General features: G+C 38.6%; 1 protein-coding gene across 4 annotated transcripts in view; it reads right to left on the bottom strand.

Moving 5' to 3' along the window:
- Positions 1–20,886, bottom strand: part of myo1ca (myosin Ic, paralog a) — a 36,234-nt gene extending 15,348 nt beyond the window's left edge. For 2 of the 4 annotated variants that reach the window (XM_079815325.1, XM_079815324.1), the window contains exons 1-8: positions 9,321–9,703; positions 3,867–4,025; positions 3,045–3,160; positions 2,181–2,379; positions 2,019–2,099; positions 1,577–1,759; positions 1,357–1,455; positions 1,014–1,127 (exon numbers count right to left, since the gene is read on the bottom strand). In XM_079815325.1, coding sequence (XP_079671451.1) covers positions 1,014–1,127; positions 1,357–1,455; positions 1,577–1,759; positions 2,019–2,099; positions 2,181–2,379; positions 3,045–3,160; positions 3,867–4,025; positions 9,321–9,338 — 969 coding nt within the window. In that variant the 5' untranslated portion in view covers positions 9,339–9,703. Of the gene's footprint in view, positions 1–1,013; positions 1,128–1,356; positions 1,456–1,576; positions 1,760–2,018; positions 2,100–2,180; positions 2,380–3,044; positions 3,161–3,866; positions 4,026–9,320; positions 9,704–20,514 lie in introns of those variants that run through there. The other 2 variants (XM_079815327.1, XM_079815326.1) reach the window with 2 other exon arrangements.
- Positions 20,887–24,222: the final 3,336 nt, after the last annotated feature.

Consider the following 24,222-nt stretch of genomic DNA (forward strand, 5'->3'; position numbering starts at 1 on the left):
GTCATGTGCAGTTATTTCGTGTTCCTCCGTAATTTCTTGTGTGCATTTGTTATTTTTTGCACCCTGCGGCTGCCGTAGAAGTACGGCGTAATTTTTTAATGACGCTGTACTACGTGCAAACGCTGCTGCATTGCAGTGCCAAATTTAAAAAAAGAAAATATTGTGTGAGAGGTTAGTGGAGAGATACAACAAAGACTTGTCTCCAACCCTTGTTTCCACAACAACTGATCGCATTCCGTGCAGCCATTATAAGACAAATCTGTGGGATGTCAACAGTTCCAGATCTGGCAAGTGTTTTGATTTTTGAGAACAACTCTATCACATCTGGCTAGTTTTAGTTCTCTTTCTTACCATCCCTGTTACTGTAGCTTCAGCACAGCACTCATTTTCAAAACTAACACAAATAAATAAATACAAATTCAGAGCACCATGTCGCAGAACAGACTAAGGACTGGCAATTATTTCAATTGAGAATGCACAAAGTCGTGATTTAAACACCAAGGACATTTTGGATGAAATTGCCTAAAGAAAGGCCCGGAGAATGCAACTAAAATTTGTGAGTACTTTTGTGTTTTTACATTTTGGGCCGCGGTATGTGATAATCTGGTCTTTCTCATTACATTTAGCAGTACTTTATGTTCATTCGATTACTGGTACAGTAGTTTTGGCACATATAAACATTTATTTTACAAAAATATGGCAGGTACATTTGCAATAGTCTGTGAGTTATAATGCGAAAAAAAGGTTAAATTGCCCAGTTCTCCTCTAATTAAACTGACATCTGTATCTGAAATGGAGACCTAAAGCACAATTAAGCTTTGAAAAGTATACATCCTAACAACCTAAGAACACTCTGCTCTTCACACAATAGCACACAGCAAACCTGAGACAAGCGACTAATGAGACTGGTATCTAATTCCCCAGAAACAGGTATAGTTCAGACAAGTTCAGACATTTATATTTAGATATCACTTGAGACAGGATACTAACTCACTTCGAGCACGAGTACACACCTGGGACAGATATTGCAGTTGCGGTTCAGTGGTAACGTGTGTTTCTCCCTCCTCATCCTCACCAAACTGTGTGTTACCAAGATGTAAAACACAGGCCACAATCTCCATCAGCTCCTACAGTGGATAGGGACTTTGTGAGTGTGTGTCCTGACTGTGACAGAATATCTTTCATGTCCAAAAATGTGTGTGTGTGTGTGTGTGTGTGTGTGTGTGTGTGTGTGTGTGTGTGTGTGTGTGTGTGTGTGTGTGTGTGTGTGTGTGTGTGTGTGTGTGTGTGTGTGTGTGTGTGTGTGTGTGTGTGTGTGTGTGTGTGTGTGTGTGTGTGTGTGTGTGTCCTGTTCACCTGTATCTCCTCTTCATGAAAGCCAATGATGGTGAGAGCATTTCTCACAATTTTCCAACCATTCTTGTCATTGATAGAGCTCACCCGTGGACAATTACCCTGACAGAGAGAGAGAGAGAGTATCTGTTACATACAAAAAACATGCAAACATGGGCCTGACAACGGTAGATAAATCTGCTCTCTTTCATGGACATAATACACACATTTAACATAAACACACCTTAACTAGGTAATGATAATGTTGTGGGTTGGTTTTCTCCAAACCAAGTCTCTTCAAAAGAGGGTCCTCTCCACCCTCCAGCAGCTGATAGAAGATGTGGAAGTTTCTCTCACCATGGTTCTGATGGGCCACACGGGATTTCTCCAACAGGTAGTTCAGAATGTGACCTCCGATTGGAGCGCCCTGAACAGAGAGAGAAACATATAACATATTATAATGGTGCAAAAAAGAGGAATAACTTGTTTTGTGTATAAGCCTTTGACAATAATCGGAAAATGCCCAAATATCTGTTGAAATATTAAATATATTGGCCTTTCACTTGTGTGAACGTAGCCAAAGTGTAATCAAAGTTGTTTCAAAACACATGCGTCCAAATAAGATCAGTAGATTAGGGATTTCACCAAAGGGTTGTGCCCTAAATGTAGATATGGGTTTCATTTACCTTATAATCAAACTGAATGTCCATGTATTTCCCAAAACGACTCGAGTTGTCATTCCGGAGAGTTTTAGCATTCCCAAAAGCCTGTTGTGACAGAGTGAGACTGACATTTAGCATGCTGTGTCCAGACTACAGAGGATCCTTACAGTGTTTGTGTGTGCTTACCTCCAGTACTGGGTTGGACTGTAACAGTCTCTCTCTGATAGTGTGTGTGTTGTTGCGAGTGGGACAGATGTGTGTGTAGTACTGAAGTATTTTTTTGGAGGCCTCAGTCTTTCCAGCGCCACTCTCTCCAGAAATGAGAATACACTGATCTCTTCTCTCAGTCCGCAGTGCACGGTATGAATTATCCGCCAGGGCAAAACTGAAGTCACACAGACAGATACAGACTGTTTAATCACAGATAAAACCAGTTGAAGTTAAGAATTACGTGTTTCAAAGACATGAACTGTTCCTCATCCGTTTAAATGGTTACAAAACACCATAACTTTTTTGACGAGCAGAGTTTTCTTTATTGTATTGACATTTCTATATTGAAACGTGGAACACATATCATTGAACTCCCTTTTTTTAAATAGCCAGTAGGCTTTAGTTACAGAATGACACAGCCATTGTGGACAATATTCTGTGTAGTGCAGGATGAGTCATCAATATTTTTTTGTCTATTTTCCTGAATGAGAAGAGAAATTCTAAATGCATGTATGAGCTAAAAGTGAATTAGCATTAGTAGGAGTACATTAGCATGAGCCTGAAAGCTAACAGACATAGACTAAAAACAAATGTGATCTTCTGAAATGTCTAATAACTGGCAATCTCTCTAAATCTATCAAACAGCTTGGAATATCATGGGTGTGGGGAAGGATTTCATGTGGGTGTGTGTGCGTGTGAATGTGTGTGTAAGTGGAAAGTTGTATGCACGGTCCAGTCTCCGGAATCTCCAGGAAAGTGAGTCATACTAGAGAATTGGCGGAATGTTCTCAGGGATTCTCATGGCCATGACACACAAACACACACACACTTAGCACTCACATGTGAGGTGAGATCTCATAGAAATTGACTCCTCTGTGGCGCTCCATATTCTGTTTGGAGTAAATCTCCAACTCTCTGTAAGGATTCACTGACACCAGCACTGATCCAATATAAGTCTTATAAAGAGAGAGAGAGAGAGAGAGAGAGAGAGAGAGAGAGAGAGAGAGAGAGAGAGAGAGAGAGAGAGAGAGAGAGAGAGAGAGAGAGAGAGAGAGAGAGAGAGAGAGAGAGAGAGAGAGAGAAAAAAGCAGAAAGAGAAAAAAAAGGTGGATGAAAGCAGAAAACCACATAGTTAATGTAAAGATTTTTTTGTCTCTTTTTTGCTCACCAAGGCTACATTTATTTGATCAAATATAAGTCATGTTGTGAAATACTGTTACAAAATAACTGTTTTCTTTTTTAATTTTATATTTTAAAATGCAATTTATTTCTGTGATGGCAAAGTTGAATTTTCAGCATCATTACGCCAGTCTTCAGTGTCACATGATCCTTCAGAAATCTTTCTAATATGCTGATTTGGTGCTCAAGAAACAGTTCTTATAATTATCATTGTTGAAAACAGTTTTGCTGCTTAAAATTTTTGTGGAAACCATCACAGCCGTTTTTTTCAGGATCTTTTGATGGATAGAAAGTTCATGAGAACATCATTTATTTAAAATAGATGATGTCATTGCTTAATAAATAAATAAATAAATAATAAAAAAATATCTGCTGACCATAAACTTTTAAATAGCATTATACATTTATACTATACTATGTACATGGTCATATTTAGCATATTCTGTGCAAGTGTAGTTAAGCTGGTGCTTGTGTATGTCTTACATAAATGAGTCCTTCTTTGTACCGTCGGCGCAGGTTTTCAATGAAAGCAGCTTCACTGTTGTGGTTCTCCAAGAGCAGGAAGTCTTGGACACCGACCCGATCTCTTGCAGAGAGAGCGCTCTCCATCACTAACCTTACACCCCCTTCCACATCAACCACCTATAGAGAGTGAGATGAAAAAACACAAAGAGAACACTGATGCAAACACTTACACACAGCAGAGCCACAGTACAGGAACTGAGAGTGTGTACTTATAACCGGGTCCACTTGGAATCTGCAGCCACAGAAATTCTGAAGAAAGTTCCACAGATTTCCGCAGAATTGAAACGCACGTCATTCACAAAGTTGTACACTTCCCCGCCCCTTGTGTTTTTATGAAATGCTTTGTGTAATTGGTTGACCATTTCAACTAAGAATCTAGTACTAGAATCTAGTATACAACACATTCCAACATAGTTCAACCTATATCACAGAATTCTGCAGATTTTCCTCCAAAATCAGTGCAAAAATGCAAACAAAAGAGTGTGGAGAATCCCTATGGACCTGTTTATTATAAGTAAATACACAGCAAATGTCAGAATAAGCACAAATCAACAAAAGACAAAAATTACACACATTCATGCAAGTACAAATTCACTAAGAAAGGGTGCCATGAACTATTTGGCACTGGTTCCTGACACACAAATACAGTTGTCTGTTTTTCAGAGCTAGTGCTGGTGGTACCTCGGCATGTGAATCCAGTGGAAAATCTGACAAGACTTTAAGTGTTTGAGGAAGTGTGTCTTTGGAGTGAGGAAAGAGAGTGTTTGTGTGTGTGTTTGCGAGAGGCAGGAAGGTCACCTGTGGAAGCACATGCTAGAACAATAATCTGCTGGGAGTGTGAGTGGATGTTCACTTTCCTTGGCTCTGCTCCACTGTTGTTCCACAGATTCTTTTCCAATGAATTGGCGATAAGGGTCGCCTAAAATGCCTAACAAGATTTTAACGACTCACCAGATGCCCCCTCCTCAGACACCTGCACTTTCACATATTTCCTTTCGCCATTCTTAATCCATTGTTCTCGTAGTCTTGTGTGTTTATGTTTTGTGTTCTTATGTACACTACACACTAGGATGCAGACATACTGTAAGCACACAAACAAGCTCCAGCAGATAATGATATCCGTCCCTAAAATGAATTCCTCTCCTCATGCTTTTTGTGTTCCACTAGTGGTGTTGAATTTGGCCAGGCGTTTTTTACCAAACAAGTCTATGTGTTTCTAAACTAAAAAACAACCCCTTTACAACTCAAAAATAACTTCTGTTCATTCAAGGTTTGTGAGCAATTGTCTGTGATGATCTATTGTATTCCTATTTTCTTCTGCTTTTGTGAAACTGTACTACCTTTATTTGTTACTGTATTTATGATGTAATGGACATGAACATGGAAGTGTAATCATATTTGTTAATCATGATTTGTTTTTTAAAGTTCATGAACTTTGTTTAATCAGTTTCTGATCTTGAGTGTTGTTAACAATACTTGTTTGAGTCTATTTGACAGACTGAAGATTCATTAGCTCAACAGATGCCAAGTTTGCAATGGCTTTGTGTAAGACTTGTTTAGGACTGTTCAGTGCAGAGTTTTTAATTTATTTATATACTTATTTAAAGGTGAAGTGTGTTATTTTGTTAGGTTTAGAGTTGACAAAATTCACTGATTACGTAACGAGAGTAAGGTGAGATGGTTGACCGGACCATGGCGGAAGATTTGTGCGCAACAGAGCCTGATAGAGTGTCATGTAGTTGCAATAAAGCCACTCCCCCAATTTCTCTCGCTCCAAATTAAAGCAGTTAGTGAAATGTCTTATTATCTAGAATGTGCGCAGCACCGCCACTCCCTATACACAGAGTATGTGCGATCGCGAATCAAAAGACATACAATAGCCAGTCTCCAAATATCAAACATATCTTATGCTGGGCTGTGTAGTTAACCACCTCTTAGCTCTGGTCTCTGTTTTGCTCTTAGTTTGCACTTTGAATATTGAGAGAGTAATTTGATTGTGGTTGCACTATGGTTGTTTGTGTTTAATAAGACTAAGAAAAAACTATTATTTATTTTTGTTATGTATACTGTATACTGGTTTTATGTATAATGTAAAATTTTTGGAAAGGAGTTCAATTAGGAGGTCACACACAGCCTCAGTCAGAAGTTCTGGAAGCTCGTGATTCATGTACAGTAAGGTTTGAAGAGATTCATGTGAAATCATACAGGAGAGAAGCCAGTCAGTTTAGTTTGTTTGTTACAGTGCTTGTATATTGTTGTCTTTCAATGCATATGATAATTCATTCTCAGAAAGTAGAACTGAAATGACATTCATTACAAGATGAAGGGCAATTTTGTCTCAAATTTTGTTTTTCACTAACTGCTTTAATTTGGAGCGAGAGATATAGGGGGAGTGGCTTTATTGCAACTACATGTCACTTTGCTCACAGCAGATTGGGCCAGTTTTGGTTTTCGATCCCTAACCCAGAATAAAACCTACACCGGAGCAGGTTAGCTGTGTAGTTACCATGGCGATGAACACAGCTAAAATCCACCTTTGTGAACCCAAAAAAACAGACTTTGCTCAAACTAAACTCAAACTTTCCTGGGTAGCAACTGAAACCAGCTTCAGCAACAGGCCTTGGGAAAGACATAAATGACAAGAAAACATGTATAGACCATAGTTAAGATATCTGTCCATTCAATTAGTATTGATCAATTTAGTTTATATACTTATGTCGCTGATTCATTGAGTCTTTAGGGTTTTATTTGAGAAAGTAAATTACTGTATAGTTCAGTATTTAGTTTTTTTAGCAGCCTGGTTACAACAGTTTCATGGCAGACTGATAAAATAAAAAGGCACCCAGAATTAGTCAACTGAATACCATTGAAAGTCATGGACAAAACACTGATGTGCATGTTTGAAAAGAAAGTAATGTTGCAATAAATAAAAAAATACTGATTCCAAGCTGCTGGAGTTTAAGGCTGCATGGCGGGGGCTCAATGCAAACTGTTGCTAAGACAGAAGTGGGGATAGCTAAAACAGCTCAAGGGTACAGGCTCTCAGATTTCACCTGCATGAAGGATTTCTTAAAGGAGCAACAGGACCTCTTTAAAAAACAGCATGGATATCACAACAGAGACTTCAACTAGGCAGATACCACAAACTATAGCTGGAGGAATGTACTATTGAGCAGGTCTGATGATGGGCGGCAATGATTATTAGAGAAAGCAACTTTTTAATTGAGCAATAATAAAGAACCAATTGAAGATGGGGAGCTGAGCAGATATACATTAATGAGCACAAACAAAGTGTATACTACATGCGGTTGGTTCTGTGTTCGTGCTGTTATGAGGCCCACCAGATTTCAGGATCTTTTTTGCCATTCTATTTATCTCAGGCCCGTTTACAGCCAGGCTCGGCTCTAGCTTAGTTGCAGAAAGAAGGGAGTGGGAGGTCTGCTCACAATCACTGGCCTCCTTGTGGAGCTGGGCCTGTTTAAACCTGGTATTAACATCCATCCCGGTCAGCCGAGACACATTACAGTTTACACCTAGGGCCAGATTTATTAACAGCTTGCACCAGCGCAAACCCTCTTTTGCCGTTAAAAAACGACTGTCAGGATAATTTTGCGGCTGACCTTATTGCATATGCATTTGTAGGAGTTTCCCTTTCAGGCGCAAAATTCATGGTAGGAGAGTATTTAAATGAATCATGCGAGGTGAATCATGCGAAAGACATTTAAATAGCTTTTATAAACAAGCCTTAAAAAAAACATTATTGGTGTGCAGTGTTGGGGGTAACTCACAGCAAGTAACTCGAGTTACGTAATCAGATTACTTTTTCAAGTTACTAGTAAAGTAACGCATTAAGTTAAAATTTACAACAAAATATCTGAGTTACTTTTCAAATAAGTTGTTTACTTTGTTTTCCCATTCACTGACTGACAGCTCCCCTGTCGTCATGTTGAGTGAAATCATGTGTAAGCGCAGAGGTGTTGTGTGTAAACATTATGGTTATTGTAGCTCTAGACTAAATGTGAACATGCATTTACTGATCTTAATTCAGTATTCCTCAAAATGAATAAAATCAGTGAAATGCAAAATCAGAATACTACGCAAACCTCCAATAATTAAATATGTTAAATAAAACAAATATTTTTATGCATTTTTATGTATTTAATCTCATGTTATTGGCCATTGGATAATTCAGTTAAACCATAAGCAAAAATTACTTTAGGTTATTTGTTTTTATTCTTTGTTTTTATTTAGCCTCCTATTCTTCTGCAATCCAGAGTGGCAGCACAACAAAGGTTTGTTTGAGCTGCACCCTCTACTGTACATGCGTGAATTTGCATTTCCTTCAGCCTTATTATCTACATTTTGGTGTGAAAGGGCCTTTACATTTGCCCAAAAATAGAACTTTTTGTCATATACAGGTGACAAAAAGTAATGCAAAAGTAACATAATGCATTACTTTTCCTAAAAAGTATCAACATTTTTATTTTAAGATATGTCAGTGCAGGTTGTTTTCAGTTAAAAAAGCTCCAACATGCATTTTAGTCTGGGACTAGGCTTAAGCCTTCTCTGTGAAACCAGGGGATTGTATTTATTTTAAATTTGCACATAACCAATTTGTAAAACCCTTGTTTTAGTGCAGAGGTTGATTGATTGAGTAGATGGTCCTTAGTTGCTGCCCAGAATGCATCAGGATAGATTAGCCTTTACACTACAAATACAATGTGGTCACATGCATTTTGCGACTACCTCCAAATGAAGTTTGAGTGACTGGATCACAAAACGTTTTAGACACCTTTTACATCTGCAATTGCCCAAAACGGAAGAAATGCCAGATGCAAAAGAGATCACGAGTTCCTGTACGTGTCACACATTGTCTTTCAAACAAAGAATTCTGATCTGAGTTTGAGGGCTCTATATATTGTATTTCAAAAGCATCAGCCTGTGGACACCATTCCTACAGCTGAGAATGTGGGTACTGTACTCCCTGAGGGAGGTGTACTACAGCTTTGCTGTATAATCTGGCACTGAGCCATTTCTCTGGGCTTTCTCTGAGTTTATATGTCGCCAGCTCTTCCATATAAGGGCTGTTTTGTGCTCTGCAGCCCATATGAGTGATTTCTGGCTAGGACAATAAGATAGGCAGACCAGCCTCTTAGGAAAGATATGTGTCACCATAGCTATGCATGACATGCTGTGCATAAAGGAGTGGCAAATCAACAACAAAATTTCTACACTCACTCAAACAATCTCGAAAAATATTTTTGTAATCCACCACTTATATACACACCGAAAACACCAAGTGGGACATTGGTTTTCACCTTTACGAACGAAAACATCACTGTTTGAACACAGGAATACAGACATATACGACACACCCACATAGACAGATGTAATTAAAACAAGAAGTCTTACCCTGCGGCGGTACTTCATCCTTCTCCCTCTTTCACACTATCTCTCTCTCTCTCGCTCTCTTTAAGGGAATCCCTCACTCCTGGTGTTTATGCACTAATAATCTTCAGGGTGTGTCTGACAAATCTGTGTGTGCATCTTATCACATGCAGATAGTCCCTCTTGGTTCGGCATGTGACACACTCCAAAATCTACCCATCATGCTGAAGCACACGCACATCCATATTCAAACATGCTCACGGTCCATCCTCTACGCCTGCACATTAATAGAGCTCTCCTCTCTCCCTCTCTCTCTAACTAAAACAAATGTATTCGTTCTCTTCTCTGTTGCTCTAGAAGTCCATGAAGGGAAAACTTTGATGACAGTCTCCCACACCCAAAGCCCCACCCACAGATGATTAGTCAAAAGACCACTTCACAAACAAAATACTTCTCTCTCTCTCTTTCCTGTAATCAGACTTGCATGACTTTGTAAGTCAATCCCGGTCAGACTCTCCCTCACTTTTTTCCTATTTTCAATAGATCTCTTTAGAGTTTATATTTCCACCATCTGCCATCCTTCTCTTTTTTCCTTTGCACACAGAAAAAAGCAGGGCTGAGTCATCCTTTACTAGGGAAGGGAAGAGAAAAAGGGTTGCCCGTTTAATTTTTTCACAAACTAACTTGAAATCAAATAAACAGTGAGAGAGTCAGGAAAAATAGTCTAACATCTTCTGATTGCTGACACAACACACAAACATGACTATAGGCTATTAGAATGGCCAAACAAACGTCACATATTCAACCTCAAAAAAAAAAATCTCGTCCCTCCTTTTCCCTTTTTTCCCTCTTCAGTCCCTCCCTTTTTTCCTCACACGCTCAGACACATTTGTAACAAATGATCACTGAATAGCTGTCAGATGCATGAAGATCATTCGTCAGCGAAAGACTCTTTGTCTCTCTTTTTTGCTTGTTTTCTCTCTCTCTCTTAAAATTACAAACAGATGAAGCACAGAAACTCTGTAAACACAACTACGCCTTTCAAAAGCTCTTTTTTTAACCACAGTTACATTGGACAAGCAGTGCTTAAAGAGTGCTGATATAGATTACAACAGCACTGGGACATTTCAAGTTATAGTGCAAGTATCTACAGAGTTGTGAAAAAAGATTCTCAGTGTTTTCTCACACTCCAGGTTCAGAGTGGGCATAGAACAGGGCAAGAAAAAACCTGAAGTGGATTAAAGAGTAATCAAAGAACATTTTGAGCAAGGAAGGGAAATTGCTGTACTCCATGCTGTTCTGTTAAGCAACATGCAAAGACTGATCATTCTTTTGGAACTATTTTAATGGACACTATGCATACCTACATGGTTCCACTAAAATCTCAGTGCTACATGAGCTTCTGGTTTAGTATTCTTCCATTGCAAACTGGTATTAGCAAACTCGTTCTGTCAAATTACAACTAATTACAATATAATATAGTACATAGTAAACAAAACATTTTAGTATATATATTAGGGATGCCACAATTCTCAATATAATATTGAACCATTCGGTACGGCATTCACGGTTCAATACGTGCTTCTGAATTGCGTTTTTCGAAGCGAATCGATGCGTTTGTGTAAGAAAAATATCCATATTTAAAACTTTATAAAGTAAACTTTCGGCCGGCCACCTTCCCTGTTCAATTTATGGAAAAATTGTTGAAAGTTCCCCTGCCGATCGAAAGACTAACATGACCAGGTAGGCTCATTATGACGACACGTACGCATCTTGAGTTTCACTTTCAACATTCAACATTTTTCCACGGAAGGCGGTCGGCCGAAAGTTTACTTTATAAAGTTTTAAATATGGATATTTTTCTTACACAAACGCATCGATTCGCTTCAGAAGGCCTTTATTAACACCCCGGAGCCGCGTGGAGCACGTTATTTGATGGACAGATGCATTTTTTATGGACTTCAAAAACAGAGCCACTATTACTCCAATTCTAATGCTTGAATTGGCCTGGACTTTTGTAATATAACAAATTTTATTGGTCTGAAAGAAGAATGTCATATACACCTAGGATGACACCGAGGGTGAGTCAATTATGGGCCAATTTTCATTTTTGGGTGAACTAACCCTTTAATGCTTATGCACTGTGTTAACATGCGCTTTCTGAGCCACTAAAAGCCTGTCAAACACGTGATTGCGGGACTAAGTAGTTTTACTGCGCTATACTGTCAAATACACACAAGGTTAACATAAACACTGTCGGTTATGTCTAAAGTGAAAGTAAAATCGGCGTGTGTCTGTATATTAGATTCGGGCTTAATTGAGAGCAGCGCAGCCTATTAACACGCTGCCGCGTGTCCTTAAAGGGACAGTTCACTCTAAAATTATTTCATCATTTACTCACTCTAATCTCAACACAGACAGTTGAATACCAGTCAATGGGGTCCAGCAACTGGTTGGTTTCCAACATTCTTCAAAATATATTTTATGTCCAACAGAAGAAATAACTTTATTCAGGCTTAAAACTTGAGCGTGAGTAATTGATGACAGAATTTTTGAGTGAACTATTCCTTTAGTGGTTAATAAAACAACAAAAGACAAAAAGAAAATCACTCACTGCTCTTGGCTGAAATAATTTTATACAATAGTTTTAATAAGAATCAATGTATATGTTATAGTGAAGGCTATGTAGTGTTTTATTTTTACATTTATTCATTCAATTTCATACTTAAATGCTGCTGTACAGCCAGTGTAAATCTTTATATGTATTTATTTTATATTATACAATACACTAGGAATGTGTACAAGGTTTTTTTTTTTTAAAGTAAAGTTCTAAGTTTAAGTAAGGTTTTTCAAGTCTTTTAAGTAAAATAAAGAAAGAGTATTGCAAAATAGTATTTTTTCTCCTTAAAGTCTTGCTGTTCCTGTCGCCTAAGAATAGAATAGCAAAACCTAATGTGCCAAGCCATCAGAACCGAACCAAACCGAAAACCGTGGTTAAAAAAACTGAGGTATGTATTGAACCGTGGACTAACTGTATTGTTGCATCCCTAATATATATATAAAAATAATGTTACTTTAATTTTATGCTTAATTTTCTCAAAAATTCCATGCAATGTTCTGCACTGGAAGTTGCAACGGCCACTGAGGCTCAATGTGGAAGCGATCATGCAAACCATTAGCAAAGAAAAAACCTATGACCTTAACTGGGCAAATTTTGGCTGTAAATGATTCAATATTAATTTATTGTAAGTATATGCACAGCTGTGATTATCAGCTGCCAAATTAAAGCCATGCTCATTTTTAGTACAAGAGTGAGACTGCACGTGTGACATTGCTTAAAGTGCCCCTATTGTTATTTTAAAGGCTCCTAATTTTGTTTTGGAGGTCTCCAACAACAGGTTTAAATTCATCAAAGGTTTCATTTTCTCATAATATACATTGCACATCACCACATTTTTCAATGATTCTCAAACGGCTCGACGGATGAATTAGTCTCTCTAGATCAGTGTTTCCCAACCACGTTCCTGGAGGCACACCAACACTGCACATTTTGCATGTCTCCTTTATTCGACACGCCCATTTCAGGTCTTGCAGTCTCTGATAATAAGATGATCATTTGAATCAGGTGTGTTTGATTAAGGAGACATGCAAAATCTGCAGTGTTGGGCTGCGTCCGAAACCTGGAAAATGCTGCCTTCGGAGGACACATTTCAAGGCAGGAAGGCACCAAGGCACATCCGAATCTAATGTTAGCTTCACTTCTTGTCTCCTGAGATACCTTCATCTGATCGATTTTTGAAGGCAGCATATTTGTATCCTTCGCTGCCTTTGCTATCTGACAATTGAGCCGCAAAAAAATATGGCGTCCGAAAGTTGCGTTTGCTGGTCAGTTTGTGTGTAAATGTACGTTTTTTACCAACATTTTCCACTTCTAATGTCATTTCTAGAGAGAAATGACTAATGCAGTAATTAAATATGTGTTTAGTTCTCACTAAAGCTCTCTCTATTTTGCTGTAGATCATTAAACTGTTACCCTGCCTAAGAAGTCTGTCCGAAATTCGTTTCGGGAGGTGCCTTCATGCTTAAACACTGCCTTACAAGCCATCGTCTGACGAGGCAGCGAGGCAACGAGTCAGCTGCCTGGGTTTTCGGACGCAGCCATGGTGTGCCTCCAGGATCGTGGCTGGGAAACACTGATCTAGATCTCTCCTTTCTGCGAGCCTACTCTGCTCTGATTGGTCAGATGGCCCAGTCTGTTGTGATTAGTCTACCAGGTACAGCGCGTGTTTTGGAATCTAAACACCCATTATCATTGACTAAACTCCATCTCCATGTGGAGGCTTCCTAAAGCTCACCATTTGTACACACTTTAAAGGCAGTAACAATGACGTCGATTTTACCATATCAATCCCAGCGCTGATGATGAAACATTAGAAGAACAAGTAAATTATTCAACCCAAACCTCCATCGCAAGGACGATTTTGAAATGTTGCAATTGTAATTCCTCACCATCAGCATTAACAAGTGTATGTCCATCATGAAACGATGTGTATATTTCTCATTTATTGATGTGCACATGCGGGAATTGTATCAATAACAGCCCATGTGTTAGCCGAGCACTAACGTGAATGATTGATGTAAAATAAAAGTTTGTAAAACAAATCTTGCTCCATCCTTTATCTTTACTCAAAGTAGTAAGAACGACAGACAATCTGCATTAATAGACACAGTTTTAGGTCATAGTGGCCCACAGCTGATTAGCAGAAGTATTTCAGTGAGACAGTAATAATGTTTGTTAGCCGGTTAGCTGGTAACTTACACAATATAAAACACAACTACATCTTTTGAACACCCGTTAGAAAATAGATATATCAATAATTATTCATTCTTACAGGTTGTGATTCTGAGGAGCAAGCTGGTCCAAATAAACTGATTACTGACCCATCTTTCATCTCAGCTTTTTGTGAATCCCGTGTTGAACTCCTGAGATTTGAGAAGCAGTCGTCAGTAAAATGACGTTTGAGGGCTGTTCAAGTTGTTCGCGGTCAGATAACGTACAACATAGGTGGGCATTACGCAAATGTCTGTTCATGTGACCGTCACGAAGTGGGATTCGAAATACAAACGACTCGTATAGGCCGTTCAGTGTCGATTCTTTCTTTTGGAGACAATAACTTTATTTATCGTGCACTTTCGAATTTACAACTTTGCAGAAATTTTGCATTCACAAACAGCTATATAACATACTGCATGAAAGGGAATACTCAAAAAAACATAATACGGTTCAATTATCACTGTTCTCCTTTTGTCTGTATTTTGAAACTCATTTCAGACCAGCTGACTACCAGCATTTAGTCAAACCATCATACAATTGGTAGCACTTGGCTTGTATGGAGGAGGCCTGACGTACAATCTCATTAATTATGTTTATAGGGTTTGTGGAAAGCAGGAGGGAGACAGGAAGATCAGATTTTAATCAATCCAGCATGCCACTTATAATACGGATACAGAGGATTTGCACTTTCATAATCTCCTATTCAAATTTAAACGCAAAACTACTCATGGATATCAATGAGCTGATCATGCATATTGCCATCTGAAGGGCTGAATGAATTATTCATAGCATCAGACATAGAAAACATGGAGCAGTGATGGACATGGTAACCATAGAAGCAGACAACAAACACACATAAACACGCCCCCACACACATCTAGTACATAATTAATCTGGTGATGAACACATGATAAAGACAAACTCATGCCAACCCCCTTCAGGCTCATGCAATGCCCTTTAAAACGCACACATAAACAAACAGTTTTTGTGTGCTGTAGGCTCACGTCAGAGCTGCTGTCTTGTTTTTGGTTCAGCATGGTTTGGTCTTTCCCCTCTCTATATAAACAATTGTGTCTTTCATTTAAAAGCAAACATGTACACATACGCGAACACATGCACAAACATCCTGTACTGACCACCTGAACCATCATCACATCACTGATCACTTGAAAAACAGACCTCAACACACAGACACACATAAAACTCACACACAATATCTTCATCACACTTTTAACTGAAAGCATCTCTGAGCAGACATCATCTATGTATGTTCGCTGTATGAATACATTTTAGATTCACCGTACGGATGACAGAAATACAGACTAAACTAAATAAAGGCAACGGTTGGGATCTGTCTTTATTTTAACTGACCCCAAGACCACACAGAAGAAATACTGTAATGGAAATAGTCAATTTGAGTAGATTTTTTCCCAAGGAATTGCATTTTTTTTGGATGTTCTTAAAGGGACATGTCATGACTGTATTTAATAATTGCCAGTAAACTATTTTGTCCCCTTGCTATTTAAAGATACATGCAAACCGTATACAAGGAATAGTTCACCTAAAAAGGAAAATCCTGTCATCATTTACTCACCCTCATGTCGTTCTAAACCTGTATGATACAAAAGAAGAGATTTCGAAGAATGTTTTAACTGTTTTGTCCAAATAATGAAAGTCAATGGGGTCCAAAAGAACAAAAGAAAAACACTGAGACATCTCTGAAATCCACCGAAGACAGTCGTATAGGTTTGGAACAACATGAGGGTGAGTAAATGATGACATCATTTTCATTTTCAGGTGAACTAAACTGTTGAGCTGTTGGATTCTTGATTAAGTCTTTGTACCATAGACCGTAAAAAAAATGACGCAACTTCATTGACTTCCTCTGACGAGAGTTGAAGCTTTCGGAGGCCGCACACGGCGCTGACATCTTGCACAGATTTGGGACAGAGTCTGCGCAGTAGCGATCTCGGGACCGGAGTTGCGCAGTAGAGAGCAGGAGGTAGAGGCGCGATTATCAAAAGCCCGCCCACACTCTCACAGATGCAGAAAAATTCAGTATGTCGGTGTGAAATAATATGTCGGTTCAGTATGTCGGTTATGGAAATGTAGAAATTAAAGCTAAAGCTCCAATCTCCTCCCGAAAATCCTGAAAAAAGTCAGTTGGTGCCTCAGAGAAGCCGTCAATCACAGCTGTCAATCATGACATCACACCCCCATTTTTATAGCATCAAATAACTAACTAAAACCAAACTTATTTAAAAAATGAACACTTGAAATGAAATCATCGTGATAAAAACTGCCTAAAATGACAGAAACCATCTTTGGGAAAAAATTATTTGAAGTGTAATTTGATTGTTTAGTTTGTCTCGCATCCATTGTAATACATAGAGGGGTGGGGTTTAGGAGCTATACTGTGACCGGCCACCGGGGGGGCACGTAGGCTTCAGTTTCTGAGAGGAGTGCTGCCAAGGGGGTAATCCCATAGATGTCCATAATAAAGGCTAGATGTCTCGTGCGCGCTGCTAGCCAATGGAGGTCGACGTCCGCACCTGGCGGCCATCTTGTCACAGTCAGCTCGCTCACTCGTAACATTGTTTTCATGGTGCTTGCACTTTTTAAATAACCATAACTTGCTCAATTTTCTACTAATTTTCTACGTTTGATATAAACGTCAGAGATGTAGTTATGACACTGCATACTTTTTTTCAAATTATTCATAATTTGTTCAAGCATCCATAAGTATAGCCACGTTAATAACGTTTGTAAGAAACCAAACCATTTGTAAATCTGTCAAGATTTCAGTGAGATAAGAGTATTTGTGTTCATGCAGATCACTCGCCTTACATCAGGTACCACAGAGCCCTGCCGGTGACAAGATGGCCGCCGGTGATGACGTTAGAGACTCCGTCGTAAGACATTTAGCCTTTATTATGGATATCTATGGGTAATCCTACACCAGGAAAGCGTGCCTTCCATAGGGGCAGCCATTGCTAACCAAGCCATCACCTACTGTTAGCATCCCACTGACTCCCATTCATTTTGGCGTCACTTTGACGGCAAATAACTTTACATCTGAGGTGTTTAAAGACTCCATTTGACCATTGTTTATTTCTAAACAAACACAACAATGTATAAAAGGCTCCATTACCTTGTATCTTACACTATCGCCCTGTAGAAGCCGTTTTTGTAAAAATAGGCTAACGATTGCGTCATAACCACGCAACTCTCAGTCGCGCAGTAGAGAAATTACCGTATATACCCGTATAGACAGGATGCATTAACTTAAAATGGCGTACTGACGTTAAATTTTTAAATAAATAAATACTATGCAAAATGACAAAATAATGAATCAGAATACTTACCAAAAGTTGCCCCTGCTCCCGCTCTCCGTCTCTGCGTCGTCAAGCTCAGTCTGATGTTGCGCAGTACGCTCAGCCATCAGGAAGAGAGTGCTTCTAATTGACTTCCCTTTTCTGCGTTGAAGTCTATGGGGTCGCTGTGTCCATTTCTTTTACTGTCTATGAGTGCTGCAGGCTTGCTTTGTACCAAGCATGCCACACTCGTGTTGAAAACTGAATCCAAAATGTCTCGATCACCCCCCGGTGGTTGGTCCCAGTATAGCTGTATATAACCCCCACCCCTCCATATATTCTAACGGACGCAAGACAAACTAAACAATCAAATTACACTTCAAATAATTTTTTCCCAAAGATGGTTTCTGTCATTTTAGGCAGTTTTTATCACACTGATTTAATTTCAAGTGTTCATTTTTTTAAATAAGTTTGGTTTTAGTTAGTTATTTGATGCTTTAAAAATGGGGGTGTGATGTCATGATTGACAACTGTGATTGACAGCTTCTCTGAGGCACCAACTGACTTTTTTTCTGGATTTTCGGGAGGAGATTGGAGCTTTAGCTTTAATTTCTACATGTCCATAACTGTTTATTTCACACCAACATAATGAATTGTTCTGCATCTGCGAGTGTGTGGCGGGCTTTTGATATCGCGGCTCTACTTCTTGCTATCTACTGCGCAGACTCTGTCCCAAATCTGCGCAAGATGTCAGCGCCATATTCAGACGTTGGCGGCTTCACTTTTCCTCAGTAGAAGGTAGTAAAGACGTGTCGTCCATATTTTTTTAACGGTCTATGCTTTGTACAGTTTCAATCCCAGAAACATCTTAAAAAATTCCTTCCTCTAAATAATGTAATTCATCAAATCACTATGGCAGATCATGCTTGCAAGCAGAATTACTCTAAAGCAAGAGAGCAATATTTAATTTCTTCTACTTGACCCATCATGCATGGATAAATATTAATGTTTGTTACTGTGGTCCCTGCTTGACTGTTTCATGGAGCAAGCCAATTATATTGCATTCCACTCTGTCCCAACGTGAGACTCCTATTATTTGGGAATGAAGACATGACCCCTGGTAATATCACAGGCATGGAGCAGAGAAATGCTGAAATACTCTGTTGTAAGAGTTGCAAAAGTGCTACATTCCATTAAACAGCACTGCACATGTTGATGGAGAAACATGCTTTCTCTGACTTGTTAATAATACTTTCCCAGCATAGGGATAATTTGCGATGGGACATGTCCCTACCACTTTTTGCCAGGGTCTAGGCTATATTGTCTAATCCGAGGGCGGATTAGAACTCAGAACCTCTGACGCACTTAACAAAAATTCTACCACTAGACCACAAGCAAATCTATGCAGTTATCACATCACTTATATTAGCCTATAGTAGATGTAAGGATGAAACTATCACGTTAAACATTACTTTTTTTCTGCAATTGTTATTGTGCATATCATTGTACAAACAATGCAATTCCTTGCCTCACACTTAGATTTAAAACAGTTGGAATCAGTTCTAGGGTAAGTTTTGCTTGGGGTGACATACAAGATGAAAACTCCCATTCAGAGATGCTTTAGGCATTTACCAGGACACAAATCATAAAACGACTGAAAAATTGTAACACGCAATTGCCATACCTACCGTTTCCATTTTCACGAAAGTCAACGCTATATGAATAATTTGGGATGTTAATTTGAAAATCATTAGACCAGATATGATGGACAAAGAAATGTGAGAGAAGTAGATTGAAACTGAGACAAGGGCACATATGTGTAATGTAATCACTGACGCTTAGTTTAGGCTGCAAACACATAATGCAACAGAGGTCAAACTTTGAAACACACTGAGATCTAACATTTCTATTAAAGACAGTTTTGTAACAGTTCGCTAGAGGTAATGAAGAACATCAGTGCTTTAAAGGGGCTATATGCGTTTTCCTGAAATTTAAACTCGCGACTGACACCTGTGGCCAAAAAACAGAACTGCTCTCATTTTCTGCTCGCTCTCGCAGCGGTGGTGACGTCACATCCGCAGACAGCGCGGGAAAAGACGACCCGCCAGAAAATAGGAAAAATAGGATACAGGCTTATAGGTGCACCCACTGTGAGCGGACAAGGTGTCAGTATGCTCATCAGGAGATGTTTGAGTCATAAATGGTAAAATAAAAAGGCTATTGTTACGTTTATTTTGGGAGAAAAGTTGCATATAGCCCCTTTAAGTAATGTAAATTGTGTGTAAATGAACATGTAAATTATCATATTTTATAGATCACAACATGCTTTTAATACTTGGTTTATCTGAAAGGGGCGGGGTAGTGAGAATAGAGGAATTCTAGAGGAAACTCTTAAAACACAATTCACATTATCACTAGCTTATTTAACAGCTAAAACATTTTAACAGTGGACATGTCAAGAGATTTCTGTCATTTCAGTCACTTTTTCTGATGTCACTTATTTCAAATGATATATTGTGTTTTGTAGATATTCTGTGATAAAATTACATTTCAAACTTTTTTGTGATGAAACCGACGATTCAATGGTGTTGTGTCAAAGCTAAGCAAAATAAATGATAAAAAGTTTGCAAGAGAGTTTAAATGTAACATTCACATAACATCTGATTGGGAAAAAAAACAATCCCTAGGACATACAAACGCCCAAAGGTGAAGAAGCACATTACAGGTTGTTTAAGTTATTAGGTTTTTTTTGTTGTTTTTTTCCATGAGTTAAATGTTGTTGAAAAAGAGAATTTAACAAACGTGTTGCTTTATATTAGGCTACTTCTCAGTTTGGTGAAACATTATGTATAATCTAACCTAATATATTCGAAGTGTAATTACTCTTATCACAAAACGCTTAGAAATAAGCCAACGGGCCTCATGAACCGCGAGACACGGTAAAGGACGTTAAACTGACAGGGTTTTGTTAAAATTATGGAATTTTTCAAATTCAGGGAGCACGCAAAACAGAAGTCTCATCGATGAGCTGTAAAGATGACTAAATACATTTAGGAGCCATTTGTCTTACCTGTAAGATTTCCGATCTGGTTTCAATAGCACAGCAGCCTCAAGTCTACCAAAGGTCACGTTCGCGCTTGCAGAGAGGACGCGAGCAACGGTCCGCTTCGCTTCAGTGATGCTTCACGGGCATCACATGTCACTCCAGACAGGTGTAGAAAGCACAGCCCACCCGTGGCTCGAGCACATAATTGACTGAACAGAAGAAAGGGGAAAGAAGAAAAGCAGAAACAAATCACCTTGTTAATGAGCAATTTAAATATTCTACGAACACGAACACCGTGGGCGGGAGCCGTTGTGGAATTACTGTCCCGCAGATGAGCGGTTAAAACAATGGGAGAATGCCGAGGGTCGCGCACACACCCCACAAAATTGTTTTCTCAGATGGTTTTCCATTTAAGGTCCAGCCCCTCTGGCGCCCCAGAACATCGCCAGGACTCAACGTTCCGTTAAAGTGCAGAAAGCAATGGTTTATAAATATTATACTATAGTAGCCTATATAATAGGCTATATATCAAGCTGAAAATGAGGACGCAAAACAATCAAGATATTAATTTGGGATGTACAACACGTGTGGAGAAAGAGTCTGGCCCCCCCTGCTGTCTGCGGCTGAATTATGCAGAACAGTGTTTTAACCACTTCAGACCCTGTGTAGCCTACATTAGAATAGACATTACGTTTGTGTGTGTGTGTGTGTGTGTGTGTGTGTGTGTGTGTGTGTGTGTGTGTGTGTGTGTGTGTGTGTGTGTGTGTGTGTGTGTGTGTGTGTGTGTGTGTGTGTGTGTGTGTGTGTGTGTGTGTGTGTGTGTGTGTGTGTGTGTGTGTGTGTGAGTGTGTGTGTGTGGATTTTAAGCTTTCATAATATGAGTAGCTAATGCCTGATCACTTATTTTTCGAGAATTCATTGTATCATCCTTTTTTTTACATTCTTTATTGCATTGCTCATTTTTTACAGTATGTATATTTCAAAATCTTCAAAGCTAGTTCACATGCTGTTTAGACTGTAGTAGGCCATGGTTAAAATATAAGGATTTTTTCGTTGCTTCAGTCATGGTGTCCATTGTAGTTCATGTAAAAAATCGAATAGAAATTAGTTGGCAATGAGTTTTGCTCAGTGTCAGATCTGAAGGGGTTTTTATCATAATGGTTCATGACGCCTCCCTCCTTCAAGCACTGCAATGAATAATATGCTGGCCTGAACATTTGCTGACACAGAAAGATTGTTGGCTTGCAAGTTTATGAATGCATCAGTGTATGTGATAAATCAGAAAGGTAGCATATACGCTGTGCAAACTTTTCCTCAGTTGATCATTCTTCATTCAAATAGCAGATTTTTGGGGAATATACTAACACCAACAACACAGATGAGAAAACACATACAGTGACATCCGTCTCCCCCTCCATAACAGTTTTTCTTACCCCTGCAATGGGCATTGTGCAAGTGACAAACTATTAAAAACGAATGGAAATTTACCTTCGAGTTTGCGTGACCAGCCTCACAACTGTCGAGTCTGTTTTACAAGACAAAACACAGACATCCTAAGCATACGTTTATTTAAACGTATACCTTTCCCTTTTGCTCCCCCCTCTTCCTTGCAATGCTCATATGGTCTTTCACACTTCCATCTTCATTTAGTCTTTATTGGAAATATATTAAATACACATTTCTTTAATAATAATAATTTTAAAAAAATCATTAATACATCGAGTGTGAGATGAAATGGTGGTTAACTTGTGGAGCAGTGCACAATTTTTAAGTAACCAGATGGGATTTTCTTAAAAACTTTCTGTGCTTTTTGTATGTCAACGTAAAATTGAAGGTAAAATAAAATGTGAAGATAATAATAAAATAAAAAAACACCTAATTAAATACAGTTGTACTCAAAAGTTTACACACCCCTTGCAGAATCTGTGAAAACGTGAATAATTTTTTTAATTATTATTATTTACATTTTCTGCAAGGGGTATGTCAACCTTTGAGCACAACTGTATCAACAAATATATGATTTGGCTTAAAAATTACTTTAAATTACTTTAGCCAAAATCGGAGCAAGTGGGTAAGCTTTCGAAATGATTCTCTCTTGTATGATATTTTCATTATACCTTACAATGTAAAAAGAAGAAAAAAGAAGTTGATGAAGACATCTCATGCTTACAAAGCCAGGAAATTGCAAGAAGGAAGCAACACATCATAGTTTCCTTCATTCTTGGTTGGAACGGTGAAAATACAAATGGATAGGCTACCCATTAAAAAAAAGTAAAGAAATGGAATTTGTTTGTTTTTTTGTTTTTTGTCCAAAATCTGGATGATATTGTTCACTTAATCAAAACATCACAACCCTAACCATATTAAACATGTTTCTTAATGGTTAAATTATATTTAAAAAAAATGCTTGAAAATATTTTGTCAAGGGAAAAAGTGTTATTCAAATGGCAACAGGTGGCTCAGTGTTATAAATGCTTTCTTAGCATTTCAGTGTATAATCAGAACACAACTGGGTATATTGGTTTTACCTCCTGTCTCATTTATCCTCACCTACGCACCTTAATTAAATGCAGTAAATCTTACCTCATCTTACCTTGCCTCTAATCAATAAATGAGCTCTCTCTGTGTGTGTGTGTGTGTGTGTGTGTGTGTGTGTGTGTGTGTGTGTGTGTGTGTGTGTGTGTGTGTGTGTGTGTGTGTGTGTGTGTGTGTGTGTGTGTGTGTGTGTGTGTGTGTGTGTGTGTGTGTGTGTGTGTGTGTGTGTGTGTGTGTGTGTGTGTGTGTGTGTGTGTGTGTGTGTGTGTGTGTGTGTGTGTGTGTGTGTGTGTGTGTGTGTGTGTGTGTGTGTGTGTGTGTGTGTGTGTGTGTATTCTGCTACAACAGCACTGCAGAAGTGACTGGGGTGTGAGAAAGAGATGATTACTGATTAACTTCAAAGGTGTTTTGGTCTCTAAGAAGTCTATAAAGCAAACACACACACACACACACACACACACACACACACACTTATATGTATAGTCTAATAGTCACTCACAGAGCGTCACATTAAATGATAACAGAGGAAATTAAAAAAAAATGCAAATTTGTTTTACATAAAACAAGCAGATAGACTGTTTGCTAAGTATACAATGAACAGGCTTAATGAACTACTTTCCTCTCACCTGTGTTATCAGTTTACGTCATAATTCTATCCACATGAGCACACATTTATAAAACCCTCAAACTAAATGTCTTAAACTATATGAATGAAACAAAACTTGTTTTACGACTTACTGACTGATAAAATATCTCTAAATGAAACAATTCTAGATGGTTTAACATTAAATAAAATGTATGCATTGTTGTGATTATTGGGTTATGTTATTTCTCTCTAAATCTGGTTGTGGATTGTACAGCTACCTCACCGACTCTAAATGTAAACCTCCTAGTGTACTAACCTATCACTGAGATGTAACCCAGGCTATTTGTACATCAAGTATAATATAAAAATAGAGAAAGAGAAAACAGTGTGGCTCACAATTGTTGTAATACACCACCTTCTTGTTTATAAATGAGGGTGAATGGTCACCATCCCATCTAGCTCATCAGTGTTCAGAGCTCATTTGAGGTAAACATGGAGAGAGGTGTCTGCACATCGTCACCGGTGCTTTGAGTATGAACAGTTGGCAGCCTCTCATTCAGTATTTACACGTATTATGACAGTCGCCTATTTCCGCCGCTGCAGCAAGAAGA

The sequence above is a fragment of the Gobio gobio genome (assembly GCF_949357685.1).
Source record: "Gobio gobio genome assembly, chromosome: 4".
Taxonomy (NCBI): Eukaryota; Metazoa; Chordata; class Actinopteri; order Cypriniformes; family Gobionidae; genus Gobio; species Gobio gobio.